Raw genomic sequence first — 15109 nt, forward strand, 5'->3', positions numbered from 1 at the left:
CACTCCAAGAGTGCGCTATCAATCTCTGAAAGAGTATTCATGCGCCTGTGCCCCTTCTTTCTATTTGAGAAGTCTCATCTCATCCTTTATTTTATTGTGGCATGTAGCTTGTCGTCTCCGCATTAACCAAATATGTATGCATCTAAGCTTCCCTATGTTTAACATAATAGCACGAGTCATTGTTATCCCGACAGCATGTTGCAGTCGACTGATTGGATTGACTTTTCTCTAGCAGACGACATAATAACGCGCTTTTAAACGCTCAGCAAATCAACATTTTCGGCAAATGTGAAGAAGACAACTATGATGATTGATTACATGTAGGGTTCAGAGCATTCTCACCGTCCATATTTAGCATTAGCCTCCCCGAGGAGTGTAGATACAACACGAAAAACATACCAAATGTATTTTGAAAATGAGCAAACCGGGCCTCGAACAAGGAACAGCCTGTCAAAGTCAAATCAGGGGGCGTCACTTTGCACAGCAGCCACATTCAATCGACCGGCCGTGCCAATACAAGCGCGAAGGTTTGGAATTGCAAATAACTAATGAAGTCTTTATGCAAGTACTGCACGTTTTAGCCCAAAGCTACATTGAAATTTACTAACATAAATATGAAAAAGAGCTTTGTCTGCAAATTTGAGACATCACACAAACAAGTTGATCTAACACGGCCTGTCCACACTTTGAAGTTATCCAAATGAACGTAGCAAAATGTGCGTGGTGAAACTTTTTTTTAGTTCTCTTGAGTTACTGACAATATCGGTATACAAACTATTACAGTGCTTCGTTCAATAAATCATTTTCTTTATTTGCTCTATAAATCTCTTCTGGAACTGTGATGTCTCACTAACTTGAATAATATGTATTGCAGAATTCGGCCGGATACAGCATTGACTTGTAACATGACAAGAGTAACAAGGGGACGGTGTGGAGGCAGTCTGGAATATGCTGTGAATCATGTTCAGAATAGTCCTGCAAATCTTGCACCTTGCACTGTACTTGCATCAATGGTGTTCTCAACTTACACGTCAGCATCGGAATAGGCTGTCAATGATGTTCAGGATAGCTAAAAAGAAGGCAACTCGCGCTATACTCGCATCACATTTTGTCATCGTAACTTACACGTCAGCATCGGAATAAGCTGTCAATCAATTTCAGGACAACCCCACAAAAACTTCAACTCATACAATAATCGCATATCAAGGTGTTCTTCTTAACTGACACGTCAGCATTTGTGTGTGTGTGTGTGTGTGTGTGTGTGTGTGTGTGTGTGTGTGTGTGTGTGTGTGTGTGTGTGTGTGTTTGTGTGCGTGCGCGCGTGCGTGCGTGCGTTTTTGAGAATGGGTGTGACTGCCTTTGGAATTGGGTGCTGGTGGTTTTGAGAGAGTATGAGAGAGTGGGGCGTGCCTATTCACCATGATAGCAATGCAAGATAGCGCCATGAACATTATATAAAGGCTGACAATCTGCTGACAGACATCATTGACTGATCATGTCTCCCAGGCGTTGACAAGGAGCAGGGACAGCTGATCAGAGAAAAAGATACAGGTAAAGGCAGGAGAAAGATTGCGTAACGCTGTGTCAGCCTGTCTGAGGCGCTCCATAGGGTTGTGGTGTTCTCGTATTTGCGGAAAGATAGACTGATCTGTAATGCATAAGGATAGAGGTTTTAGACAAAGCCTAGCCTTACATCCTGTCCTTTCGATTTTGAGAAGATTTTCAAAACAACAACATATTACCATCTGATGTATTTCTTTGATTGCTCCAGTGCTTAATCGATGCGCGTCGAAAATGTAAAGTTAATTATTTTAATTGTAACATACATTCTTCTGATTGGTGTAATTTGGATTGATCTAAAAGTTCATATTGTCTATGAATATGACATATGATATTTATTCCAAGGTATACTTCATAGTTGTTTTTATGTTGGAAAAAACCTACTCGTTTGGACAAACGTTGTTGTCTGTGATTCATTTCCATGGATACAAAAACTGGCAAAGAGGAAATAATTGCCAAAAAGACAGATGAATACGAAGAAACCACATTGGAATATTGACACGAAATAATATATATATAGCCCTTTCCTCTCAGTTTGCATGATCATTTTCCTTTATGACTGTTTCAGGGAACAATGTTGCTGAGCGCAACATTTCTGTTGTGCCTTCTGTCTTCCGCCTTGGAGGTATGATTTCACTCGTGATTAAAATTAAAATTAAAATAAAACAACCATAGTAATGTATGTGGTCAAGAAAAAATCCGTTCATTGCTCGCAGATTGGATTATATTTTAGTTACCGATTCTGTTCTAAATAATATTAGAGATTGTAGTGTATGTTCCGTTGCACAATCCGACCATCGGTCTGTTAACATAACATATAAATTATGTTCATTTCAGCGTGGCCCATCATATTGGAAATGTAATGATAGTTTGTTAAAGGATCATGTCTTTGTTGATGAATTGAATTTGATGTTGGAAGAATTTGAGATACAAGATGAAATAATAGAGGATCACGTTAAATGGGACATGTGTAAGATTAAAATAAGAGAATTCTGTATTCGGTACAGTAAGGAAAAAAAAATAGATGTAAGTTTAACAGACATGTGGAATTGTTGGAAAATTTGAATAGGATTGATAAAGCCCTTGTTTTACATCAAGATGATAACGAATTGTTGACGGAAAAAGATAAAGTAAAAGTAGAATTGGAAATATATTCAATACAAGAAGATACGGGAGCCCAAACTAGGTCCCGAATTAAATTTATTGAAGAAGGAGAAAAAATACACAGTATTTTCTCAATATGGAAAAGACACACTCAAACGCGAACATTATGGATCGTCTGGCTAAAGATGGTCAGGAGATAACAAATCAGGATGATATTTTGACTGAACAAGTACTGTTTTTTTAGAAGGAGATACGAATATTGAGTTGGATGAAAATTTGGTTGAACAGTTTTTGAATGGTGTTGAAGTTCGACAATTAACACAGCAGCAGAAGACAGGAATTGATAGTCCGATCACTTTAACAGAATTATCGACATCCTTAAAAAAATATGAAAAACGGTTCCTCCCCTGGATGTGATGGTATTACAACCTCCTTTATGAAGTTCGTCTGGTGTAAAATAAAATACATGGTATTGAATTCCTTTCATGCATCTTTCTTAAAGGGAGAATTAACCGTCACACAAAAACAGGCAATAATGATATTCATTCATAAGGGTAAAGAGTTATCGAGGGACGACCTTAATAATTGGCGGCCGATTTCACTATTAAACACTGATTATAAAATATTGGCAAAGACTCTTTCAGTTCGCCTATCTAAAGTTATTTTAAATATTATTGGTGAAGATCAGTACGGTTTTTTGAAGGGTCGAACCATTAGCTCAGCGATCAGGCAAATAGACGATTTAGTTTCGTATGTAAACGAATATAATAAACCTGGGTTCCTTGTAGCGCTGGACTATAAAGCTGCATTTGACACGATTTCCAAAGAGTTTATTGTGTATGCATTTAAACGATTTAATTTTGGTGCCGTCTTTGTAAGATGGGTAGATATTTTATTGTATAAATCGAAAAGTTGTATTCATTTTATGGGCTGGTTATCGGAATGTATTGAATTGAACGCCGGTATCAGACAGGGCTGTTCGTTTTCACCGATGGCCTTCATTCTTGCATTAGAAATGTTGGCCTTGAACATTCGAAATGATGGTTCAATTAAGGGTCTGCCTCTGCCGAAAGAGACTAATGATAACTATAAAATGTTTTTTAAGATATTATTGTATGCTGATGATGTGACCCTATTTTTGAACGATATGGATGAGTTAAAAAACGCTTTAACCCTTGTTACCTATTTTTCCAAATTCTCTGGTTTGGCAATGAATAAGCAAAAAACTTAAATCATGGCCTTAGGCAGTAATACATGTGGTTATGAAAATGATTGTGGGTTAAGGTGGACTACAAAAGTGAAGATTTTGGGAATTTATTTCAGTAGCTCCTCATTGGTCTCTGAGATTGAAGAAAACTGGACAAGCCGTATTGAAAATATACGACGCAACATTGTGAAATGGTTTACACGAAATTGTAGTATCATGGGGAAAATATGCATAGTGAAATCTCTTTTGTTATCGCAGATTATTTATCCGTTGCAAGCACTGGTAATACCCGAAAAGGTATTGACTGAGATAAATACTTTGTTTTACAGATTTATTTGGAAAAAACGATGTTCAAACACTAAGGCATTTGAGAAAGTTAAAAGAAAAGTGAAATGTCAAGAGTCTCCTGATGGGGATTTAAAAATGATTGATGTAATTGATATGCAGTCCTCTTGTTTGTTGTCCTGGGCTGAAAATTTATTGAACGAAAAGCAGGAAAGATGGGAACAGATACCGATACATATGTTTTCGAATCTTGGTGAAAGGTTGTGTTGTGTCTATTCTAACACCACTGTAAACAATTTTAAAGGATTGGGATTAATTAAAAATTTATGTTGGAAACAAGTGTTAATTTGTTGGTTGAAAAATAAGGACCTGATTCAGAGAGCAGTAGGTGGAGAAATGTTGTTAAGTGATACGTGTTTATGGAACAGCAGTGACATAATGTATTGCGGCCAAACGCTGTTTTTTTAGCGATTGGATTAAAGCAGGCGTTTGTCGAGTAAAGGATGTATCTGTTAATATTGATTTTTTGCCCTTTATGCAGCAGAAGGTTGGATGTAAGCCTACAAGATTCTCTGAATATAGGGTCATTTGTACAGCAGTTAAACAGCAGCTCTACGCTCTGCAAATGGAAATGTATGTGGATTTAACGGTTTAAAGAATCTGAGTAAGCCTTGTCAATTTCGCAAAGTAATTATAAAGGAAAAATATGTGGAGCCGGTTATAGTTAAATTTTGGGAAAATAAATTTGATTTCAGGCCGGGAAAAGAGCAGTGGTTAATGGTAAACAAAGTAACCACTGAAACAAGATTGCAAATGTTACAATGGAACATATTGCACAAAATTTACCCCGCAAATATTTTATTGTAAAAAATAGGTATTTCCTCGGGTAGTTGTACTTATTGTGAGAACAAAATTGATTATATTGAACTTTTTTTTTTTTTTGCCCGAAAATTATGTCCATTTGGAAATGCGTTGAGGATAAAGTGAATTGTAATTATAATATGATTATTAAAAATTACCGTAAAGGAAGATTTTTTTGGCATGTTTGAAAATTCACAAAGTTCCAAGGCACTAATAAGTTATGTGAATTATTTGATTGTGATAGCCAACATGTGTGTTGGTATTTATAGATATGGTTCCCCTCTGGATATTGTATGCATTTTTGAGAGGGAATTGTTATACAGAAAAGTTGTTTAAAATACATTTAGAAATAGTATTGTTAATGATATAGGTATATTTAAAGTAGGAGCGTTAATATAAAAAGCAGAAAAAAAAGAAAACAATCAATAAAGAAGGACTAGTGATACCCGTGCTACGCACGGGATTTTCTTCTTTATAAATTACAGAATTAATTGTGAATAAGCAACAAAAACGTGTTAAATGTTTGATGGCATCATACAAAACAAAATGCCATAAATTTATTGGGAGAAAATAGTGTGCACCGTACAATAACAGTTTTACACATCAGCAAATAGGAAAAAGTAACAGTTGGTACTGTGAACAATAAAACGCCTATCAAATTTTCATATAATTTTGAAAGGATAAAACAGCGTTAATGTGTGCCCTTTTGAGATTTCAGTCAATGTGGACAGTCTGAGAATTCAGTCAATGTGACAAAATGATTTTGTCACGCTTCAATTAAGATGCATGCTAGTTAAAATGTACAAAAACAATATGTAACACCAATTATATAATTGGGAAAGAAATCTTGTCGCAGTTCGCCGACAGCTCGAGTCACCCACAATGAAATGTTTGTACGATCGACTGCACTAAAATTAGCGGCTACATTGACATAAGTGAAGTACATAAATGTGCAAAAAAATGTGCCCATAGATCAATATTTTTACACATCACCATACATGTCTTGAGCTGTCTTGAGACAGGAAAAAAACAACCAGCGTTAAATGGAACAAAATGTTTACACTTTGGCAAACATGTGAATAAAAAGTAGTTAAAATCTGAAGTTGGTTCTGCGAACAACAACATGTTTACATAGAAGCAAAATGTTTACAGATCACCATGCATATGTATAGTGAAAAACACTCTCACACAACGCTAAATGTGCAAATGAACTGTGTGCACATCGTCATGCTTACAATTGGGAGCTGGATAAAAAGACAGCACTAATGATCGCAATGAAGAACACTATCATAGTTGCACATCAGTACACCCGTACTTGCAAGAAGTACAGCAAAAGTACAGTTTGTTCACACACACACACACACACACACAGTAGCAAACTCAAAAGGATTGCGAAAATGCAATCATGTGCAAAATGAACAAAATATCAATGTATATTTAACAACTAAAACCACACACAACACACTGAACTAAAGTTGCAAAGGTGTGTACAAAGAGAATAAAAACAAATATTTACACATCACCAACTTAGGTTTGAAATGATCTGAATGCAAACATAGTTGCACATCCAGTCACTCTGTGAGGCAAGTACCCTGACTTTGACAACAAAAGCTATCTTTCCAGACCATCAACCAATTTTCAGATGTAGAACACATGTAATGAGCGCTTTTGCTGCTAGCCCTGCTTACTTCCCCTGGCGCGAGCGCTAGAGGACACGGTGGGGGGGGGGGAGGGGAGGGGGGGATCGCTTCTTTGCGATGTGTAAATCGGTACTTTTCTATTTTATTCTGCAGCTTAGGTAATTGCGCATAGTCTTCATTGTTTTTTTAAATGTGTGGTGTCGAGATATGCTACCCATCTTTTACACATGGCGCAGTTACCTAAGCTGCAGAAATTAAATAGAAAAGTACCGATTTATACATCACAAAGAAGCAATTTTTAACCCGTGTCCTCTAGCGTTCGCGCCAGGTAGGTAAGACGCTTCTCTCCCTTGGGCCCAGGGAGGTGACCAATGCTAGCAGCAAAACCGCTCATTGTAAAAAGTACATCAATAGTTTGTTCACACACTGTAGCAGCTAAATTGGGTGTGGGTTGTGGATCATGGTGTTACACATCAGCAAATAGGAATGAAAAAGTAAACCATTGGTAAATATACAGTGGGTTCTGCCCTTTTATGAGATTTCAGTCAATGTGGACAGTCTGAGAATTCAGTCAATGTGACAAAATGATTTTGTCACGCTTCAATTAAGAAGCATGCTAGTTAATATGTGTAAAAACAATATGTAACACCAATTATAGAATTGGGAAAGAAATCTTGTCGCAGTTCGCGTCACCCACAATGAAGAGTGGACAAAGTTGTCGATACCTGATCACTAACTGCAGCGGAAGAGAGTGGACATTCCCCGATCTGTCGCCTTGTCTGCGGAAGCGAATGGCGTCTTCCTATGTGAAGAAAATGAGGAAAAAGAATATATAGATTGTACACAGGTGTATGGGTAAAATTGAACTTGAGCGTGTTAAATTCATAGCTCATAATTCAATCAATCAATCAATGAGGCTTATATCGCACATATTCCGTGGGTACAGTTCTAGGCGCTCTGCAGTGATGCCGTGTGAGATGAAATTTTATACGGCCAGTAGATTGCAGCCATTTTGGCGCATAATTACCTTTCACGGCCTATTATTCCAAGTCACACGGGTATAGGTAGACAATTATTAACTGTGCCTAAGCAATTTTTGCCAGGAAAGACCCTTTTGTCAATCGTGGGATCTTAAACATGCACACCCAATGTAGTGTACACGGGGTGGGGGTCTGACACCGAAGAGAGTCTGCACACAAAGTTGACTCTGTGAAATAAATTTCCGCCGAACCTGGGATCGAACTCACGCTGACAGCGGCCAACTGAATACAAATCCAGCGCGCTACCAACTGAGCTATGTCTCCAAATTTGCAGAACGTGCACTTGCAATCACCCAAATAAATTAAATATGCTGACATTTGTAGAACCTGCATTTGCTATCAATTCATTGGTACTTAGTCGCTATAGTGAAAATCTGAAAGAACAAACTAAAACCATACTCAGAACATTTGTGAAACAAAATACTTTTCCAACTCAAGGGAAGTAATCAAAATCACACTCACTAAACCCAGAACGTGCACATGCAATCACCCAAATAAATGAAAAATGCTGAAATTGTTAGAACCTGCATTTGCTATGACCCAAATTAATGAAAAATGCTGATGTTTGGAGCACAATCATTCGTCAATTAATTGGGATTTACCTGGCAAAAGTGCACAAAGTTGTCGATGCCTGATCACTAACTGCAGCGGAAGAGAGTGGACATCCCCTGATCTGTTGCCTTGTCTGCGGAAGCGAATGGCGTCTTCCTATGTGAAGAAAATGAGGAAAAAGAATATATAGATTGTACACAGGTGTATGGGTAAAATTGAACTTGAGCGTGTTAAATTCATAGCTCATAATTCAATCAATCAATCAATGAGGCTTATATCGCGCATATTCCGTGGGTACAGTTCTAGGCGCTCTGCAGTGATGCCGTGTGAGATGAAATTTTATACGGCCAGTAGATTGCAGCCATTTTGGCGCATATTTACCTTTCACGGCCTATTATTCCAAGTCACACGGGTATAGGTAGACAATTATTAACTGTGCCTAAGCAATTTTTTCCAAGAAAGACCCTTTTGTCAATCGTGGGATCTTTAACGTGCACACCCAATGGTAGTGTAAACGGGGGGGGGGGGGGGGGGGGGGGGGTTCTGACACCGAAGAGAGTCTGCACACAAAGTTGACTCTGTGAAATAATTTTCTGCCGAACCTGGGATCGAACTCACGCTGACAGCGGCCAACTGAATACAAATCCAGCGCGCTACCAACTGAGCTATGTCTCCAAATTTGCAGAACGTGCACTTGCAATCACCCAAATAAATTAAATATGCTGACATTTGTAGAACCTGCATTTGCTATCAATTCATTGGTACTTAGTCGCTATAGTGAAAATCTGAAAGAACAAACTAAAACCATACTCAGAACATTTGTGAAACAAAATACTTTTCCAACTCAAGGGAAGTAATCAAAATCACACTCACTAAACCCAGAACGTGCACATGCAATCACCCAAATAAATGAAAAATGCTGAAATTGTTAGAACCTGCATTTGCTATGACCCAAATTAATGAAAAATGCTGATGTTTGGAGCACAATCTTTCGTCAATTAATTGGGATTTACCTGGCAAAAGTGCACAAAGTTGTCGATGCCTGATCACTAACTGCAGCGGAAGAAAGTGGACATCCCCCGATCTGTCGCCTTGTCTGCGGAAGCGAATGGCGTCTTCCTATGTGAAGAAAATGAGGAAAAAGAATATATAGATTGTACACAGGTGTATGGGTAAAATTGAACTTGAGCGTGTTAAATTCATAGCTCATAATTCAATCAATCAATCAATGAGGCTTATATCGCGCATATCCTGTGGGTACAGTTCTAGGCGCTCTGCAGTGATGCCGTGTGAGATGAAATTTTATACGGCCAGTAGATTGCAGCCATTTTGGCGCATATTTACCTTTCACGGCCTATTATTCCAAGTCACACGGGTATAAGTAGACAATTATTAACTGTGCCTAAGCAATTTTTGCCAGGAAAGACCCTTTTGTCAATCGTGGGATCTTTAACGTGCACACCCAATGTAGTGTACACGGGGGGGGGGGGGGGGGGGGTTGGGTTCTGACACCGAAGAGAGTCTGCACACAAACTTGACTCTGTGATATAAATTTCTGCCGAACCTGGGATCAAACTCACGCTGACAGCGGCCAACTGAATACAAATCCAGCGCGCTACCAACTGAGCTATGTCTCCAAATTTGCAGAACGTGCACTTGCAATCACCCAAATAAATTAAAAATGCTGACATTTGTAGAACCTGCATTTGCTATCAATTCATTGGTACTTAGTCGCTATGGTGAAAATCTGAAAGAACAAACAAAAACCATACTCAAAACATTTGTGAAACAAAATACTTTTCCAACTCAAGGGAAGTAATCAAAATCACACTCACTAAACCACCTTGAAGTGGAGTACACTAAAAACGAAATGAACAAATATCCAAAAAATAGAACATTGGCACGATTTCCAACAATTGAAAGGTTTTAGGCAGCAACTCTTCTGCAAAATCTTGTTAGAGTGTCTTTGCTATTAACTCTCAACGAAAAAGAGATTTACAATGATGTCAAAACTGCCCACAGTCAGTTGCTGACGTAACCAAAACACACCTGGAACTTCGAGTCACGAACTCGAAATGCAAATGAAAGGCATCAAAACCAACCTAAATCATAGTCATGGTCATATTAAACCTAGAATATAATCTTACTGAGTTGTTATCCTCATATACGAAGAATAACATTGGCTTACTGTTCAGCAAGTTTTGACAGAGCTAGGAGACAGCTGCCGGTTCGACAGACGACACTTTCGGAACCTTACAATTTGCAGATCGTAGCACAATAGGAACAAAACGAAAGTAAAGATACATTCTGGTTACAGTACACTGTGGCAAAATGGTTTCGGAACACTTTAAGAAGGAGACTGACTTACCTGTCGCGCTTGGTCGATGCCTGAACAAACATTCGCCGAGTCGAACTTGCTTGTAGATGCCGCATGTCGTGCGGGCGGAACTGAGTGGCGCTGCGATCAGCTTATTCGGTCTGAGCCAATGGGAGACCCGGTTCTTTAACAGCCAGTGGGGAGGTCTTCCGGTCGAGTCGTCTGCTAGGAAATGGCGCGTCAGAATGCCAGAAAAAGCCATTTGGCTTCGGAATCGGCTATTCTAACCGGGCGGATCCTTTCCGCCGTCAAACGTTTCTAGGAACCGCGGACAGCGGGGCCCAAATCGGCCGGGTTTGGGAGGAGATAGCGATGCAAGGCCCCAAAACGGTCGCGTATTATAATATAGATGCTCCCCGCAAAAAAAAAAAAAAAAAAAAAAAGCAAAAAAGAAAGGATTGAAGCAGCCTGCATGCAACTGAGATCACCCCCCCCCCCCTAAAAAAAAAAAAAAAAGTAATGTCAGCATAATGGCTAAGTGTTTTCATAAAGCAGATACGATATTCATGTTGACGAAAATGACGAATACTATGAAAAAAAGCTATTAGGGCCGGAGTCAAAACAGAAAAATAGTGCAGTTAGGTAACATCATTAATTGAAATGCAAACTTACAAAAGAACTATGATAAAAATAGAATTTGCTCAATTTCTGACAGTAAGGATTCTGTTATTTACCGCAGTAACTCTCTGTACAACTGCAACAGTTGTATAAACACCTTAAAATATGTAAGTACAGTTTTGGCTGTAACAACGCACTGAAACCGTACACCAATAATTAAGACATATATAGTGGTGACAACAGTCCTCCTTAATCACCAACTTTTCATTTAATGTCCGACTACAGACACCTGATGAGAGAAGTTACAATACACCGAACCATACATTACAAAGAAATCGACTGCTAATGTTCAAAAATCAACAATCAACAACAATAATGTTTTGCTATTGAAAAGTTTGAATTTAATCAAAACAAGCTGTTCACGAGTACATCAGACCAATGGCCACTATATATGAAGGCAAGAGTAACAAATTACTCATGAACGTTTTGTTGTGTTTAAATTAAACATTTTCAATAGCGTATCATTCTTGTATTTGTGTTCGTTATAGTACCAGAGGAAACAAGAGAAGTAGGAGTTTATGTGCGAACATGGTTGTTTTATTGTTGCTGTTTTGTTAACAGTTTTTGCTGTTGCTATCGTTGTTGTTGCTTTTGTTGTTGTTGTTGTTGTTGTTGTTGTTATTGTTGTTGTTGTTGCTGTTATTTTGTTGTTGTTGTTATTGCTGTTGTTGTTGATGTTGTTTTGGTGGTTGTTGTTGTTGTTGTTGTTGTGGTTGTTGTTGTTGTTTTTGATGTTGTTGGTGTTATTGTTGTTGTTGCTGTTGATGTTGTTGTTGTGGGTGGGGATTATGTTCATAATACTATGCTTTCCCCTGTAATAGACGGAAGGCAGAAATGAGGACCAACAACACAGGTCTCTACACTCAAGGGCAAGTCCCCGTTACCACTACGGTGACTATCGCCTAAACCCCGACGGCCATCAATACCTTGCGAGCAACAACAAGTTGGAAAAAAGGAGTCTACAGAACGCGGTGAACCTTCACAACAACGCACAGAGCAAACGGAGTCGTGGGAGTAACCAAGACAGACCAGGTCCAGGCAAGTCAATTGTTATCTCCCTTTACCTGTACGACTTACGAGTCTTCAATTTTCCATTCATATTAGATAGCAGTGAAGACCCCAAATTAATAAATCATCGAGGCAGAAAAAGACACTCTTTCCTATTTCCGAGGTCAACAACAAAAACGCATATGAGTGTCTTGGTTGGCTAATTGTTCTGTTACAAATATATACCTCATGACTGGCATTGTCTGCCTGTTGTCTTGGTTGGCTAATTGTTCTGTTACAAATATATACCTCATGACTGGCATTGTCTGCCTGTTGTCTTGGTTGGCTAATTGTTCTGTTACAAATATATACCTCATGACTGGCATTATCTGCCTGTTGTCTTGGTTGGCTAATTGTTCTGTTACAAATATATACCTCATGACTGGCATTGTCTGCCTGTTGTCTTGGTTGGCTAATTGTTCTGTTACAAATATATACCTCATGACTGGCATTGTCTGCCTGTTGTCTTGGTTGGCTAATTGTTCTGTTACAAATATATACCTCATGACTGGCATTGTCTGCATGTTGTATTCTCATTCATCTCTTGGTTTCATTTTCATTTTCGTTTTTATTTTTATTTTCATTTTGTTATTTTCATAACTTTTAGATTCGGACTTAGCAGAGTACATTTAACTGTGTTGAAGAACGATCGCACGTTCACATTCATTTCAAATAGTGATATGAATAATGTATAGTTTTCTGTTTGGGCAGATCTGGCAAGTCTGGACGATATACCGTTTTCCCCTGAGCAGATTGGAAATGCAGAGGTCACACTGGAAGGTAAGTAAAACGTTTTCAAGTTGAAGAAAAACACAATTGTTCTTGAAATGCTTTTCAAGCTAAGTTAATTATCCGTACCACATGTGTGTGTTTTTTGCCTGTTCACCTTCAATATGTTCTGATGTTGTACACATTTGAGTCAACTTAAATTATTTATGTTGCTTAGGTTGCGGGTATAATATCCACGCCGCTGACGATGTTAAGTACGGGCACATTGTGAGCCCAAACTACCCGCACACCTACCCTGCGGGACTCAACTGCACGTGGTACCTGTACGGCTTTCATCGAGTGGATTTCCACTCGTCTGATATTTCACTGAGGAAGGGGACAGAGTAAGCTTACACACACACACACACACACACACACACACACACAATCACGCACACACACACACAGACACACACATACGTACACACACATAAACACGTACACACACACGTACACACACACACACACACACACACACACGTACCTCTCACACACACACACACACGCATACACACACACACACACACACTCATACACACACATACACACTCACACACACACACACACACACACACACACACACACCTTGTTGTTGTGGTTGTTGTTTGAAATACCTTGTATACACCACCTCTTTAACACAGATCCCTTTGTGGAGACAAAGCTCTGCCGGACAGTACACGAGTCTTGCAGTCGGGAGCCGACATTGTGGAGATATCCCAAGGATATGCTGGCATCGGGATGAGGCCTACAGATTTTCAATCACTCGCTGTCATTTGTAGCGGCGCTGATTTGAAACCAAACAGAGAAATCAATGGTAAGAAGCACTCTCTGTGTTTATCTGCGAAACAAATCATATTTTGATAACTTATTCCTGTTTGTATTGTTTTTTGGTAAACTATATGCATGAAAAGTGAGTATGCAAAACACACACACACACACACACATACACACACACACACACACACACACACACACACACGCACACACACATACACCCACACACACACCCACACACACACACACCCAGGCACACACTCTCTTTCACACACACACACACACACACACACACACACACACACACACACACACACACACACACACACACACACACACACACACACACACACACAACCGGGGTAACACATTTGCGGATGGATATTTTTCGAACGCATTAAGCTGATATCAGGACATTCTGACTAGAGAACTTATTCTTGTATTGATTTGTTTTTGTTATACGTGTTTTTAATTCAGGGGGGAGGGGAGGGGGCAGTACACATGTAATCAGCTGCTAAGTGTTCAGTCAGGACAAGCCCAGGTTTTGACCTTTTTGTTTTACCAATGCATACTGATATCATCCAGTGTTGTCCCCATGAAGCCTCAGTAAAACTTTGGTTTAAATATGTTAAATTCGAACGTGCTGACTTGTTCCGCGTGGTAGAAAAAAAAAACCTGGTCAGAAGACCTCCTACATTACACAGCTATTGGTCGGTCGACCGATGAGGGGAATGACAATTGCGTCGAATACGTAGAGGTTACATGCCGAGTCTCAGTGATTATTAAAAATAATGGTCGAAGTTGGCGGATCATGACAAATGCGAGCTTCAGCGAGCTTTTTCATGACCGCGAACTGAGACCATTATTTTTAATAATCACTGAGACGAGGTGTGTAACCTCTTTATTCCTCCTTTCTTCAGTTATTCAAAGAAAACAGGAGTTTTTGTGCGAAAGTTTGATCGAATCCGAATCACTCAACCAGTCAACCTGCGCAGGCGATCGATTAATGCGCGGTTGTATAGTTCCGTGCAAATCATTCCATTCTGTTAACACTTCTTGTCAGTTTCCCTGTTTTAGACTAAAATCAAGTACACAGATATGCTGTTATTCTGCTGTGGCGGTAAAGGCAGATAATTATTGTGTGTTCTGTTTATGTTTTAGTATCGTTTAGGATAATGTTCTTTCGTCAAATGGGACTAGCAGACGAACTTTTGCACCCGTGTTCCAACGCTAATTACTGTATGAAGTTCAGTTTTCTGGGGAAACCGCTTTATGT

At 39.1% G+C, this 15109-nt stretch overlaps 1 protein-coding gene and 1 long non-coding RNA gene across 3 annotated transcripts; one reads left to right on the forward strand and one right to left on the reverse strand.

Annotated features, from left to right (window-relative positions):
- The first annotated feature begins 1494 nt into the window (after window positions 1-1494).
- On the forward strand, window positions 1495-12276 carry LOC138972224 (uncharacterized). The gene is made up of 3 exons (XR_011457501.1): window positions 1495-1551; window positions 2129-2185; window positions 12066-12276. It is a non-coding gene; the product is annotated as an uncharacterized lncRNA (long non-coding RNA).
- On the reverse strand, window positions 6779-11054 carry LOC138973028 (uncharacterized). 2 transcript variants are annotated; one of them, XM_070345679.1, is made up of 4 exons: window positions 10618-11054; window positions 9263-9368; window positions 8300-8405; window positions 6779-7459 (listed from the first exon to the last, which is right to left on the reverse strand). In XM_070345679.1, exons 1-3 carry the CDS (start codon window positions 10826-10828, stop codon window positions 8336-8338), a joined length of 387 nt encoding a protein of 128 aa, XP_070201780.1. In that variant the 5' UTR covers window positions 10829-11054; the 3' UTR covers window positions 6779-7459; window positions 8300-8335. The 2 variants fall into 2 exon arrangements, with proteins under 2 accessions (XP_070201780.1, XP_070201779.1); XM_070345678.1 differs by lacking the exon at window positions 6779-7459 and having other exon boundaries at window positions 7882-8405.
- Window positions 12277-15109: the final 2833 nt, after the last annotated feature.

Source organism: Littorina saxatilis, linkage group LG8 (genome assembly GCF_037325665.1).
Source record: "Littorina saxatilis isolate snail1 linkage group LG8, US_GU_Lsax_2.0, whole genome shotgun sequence".
Classification (NCBI taxonomy): Eukaryota; Metazoa; Mollusca; class Gastropoda; order Littorinimorpha; family Littorinidae; genus Littorina; species Littorina saxatilis.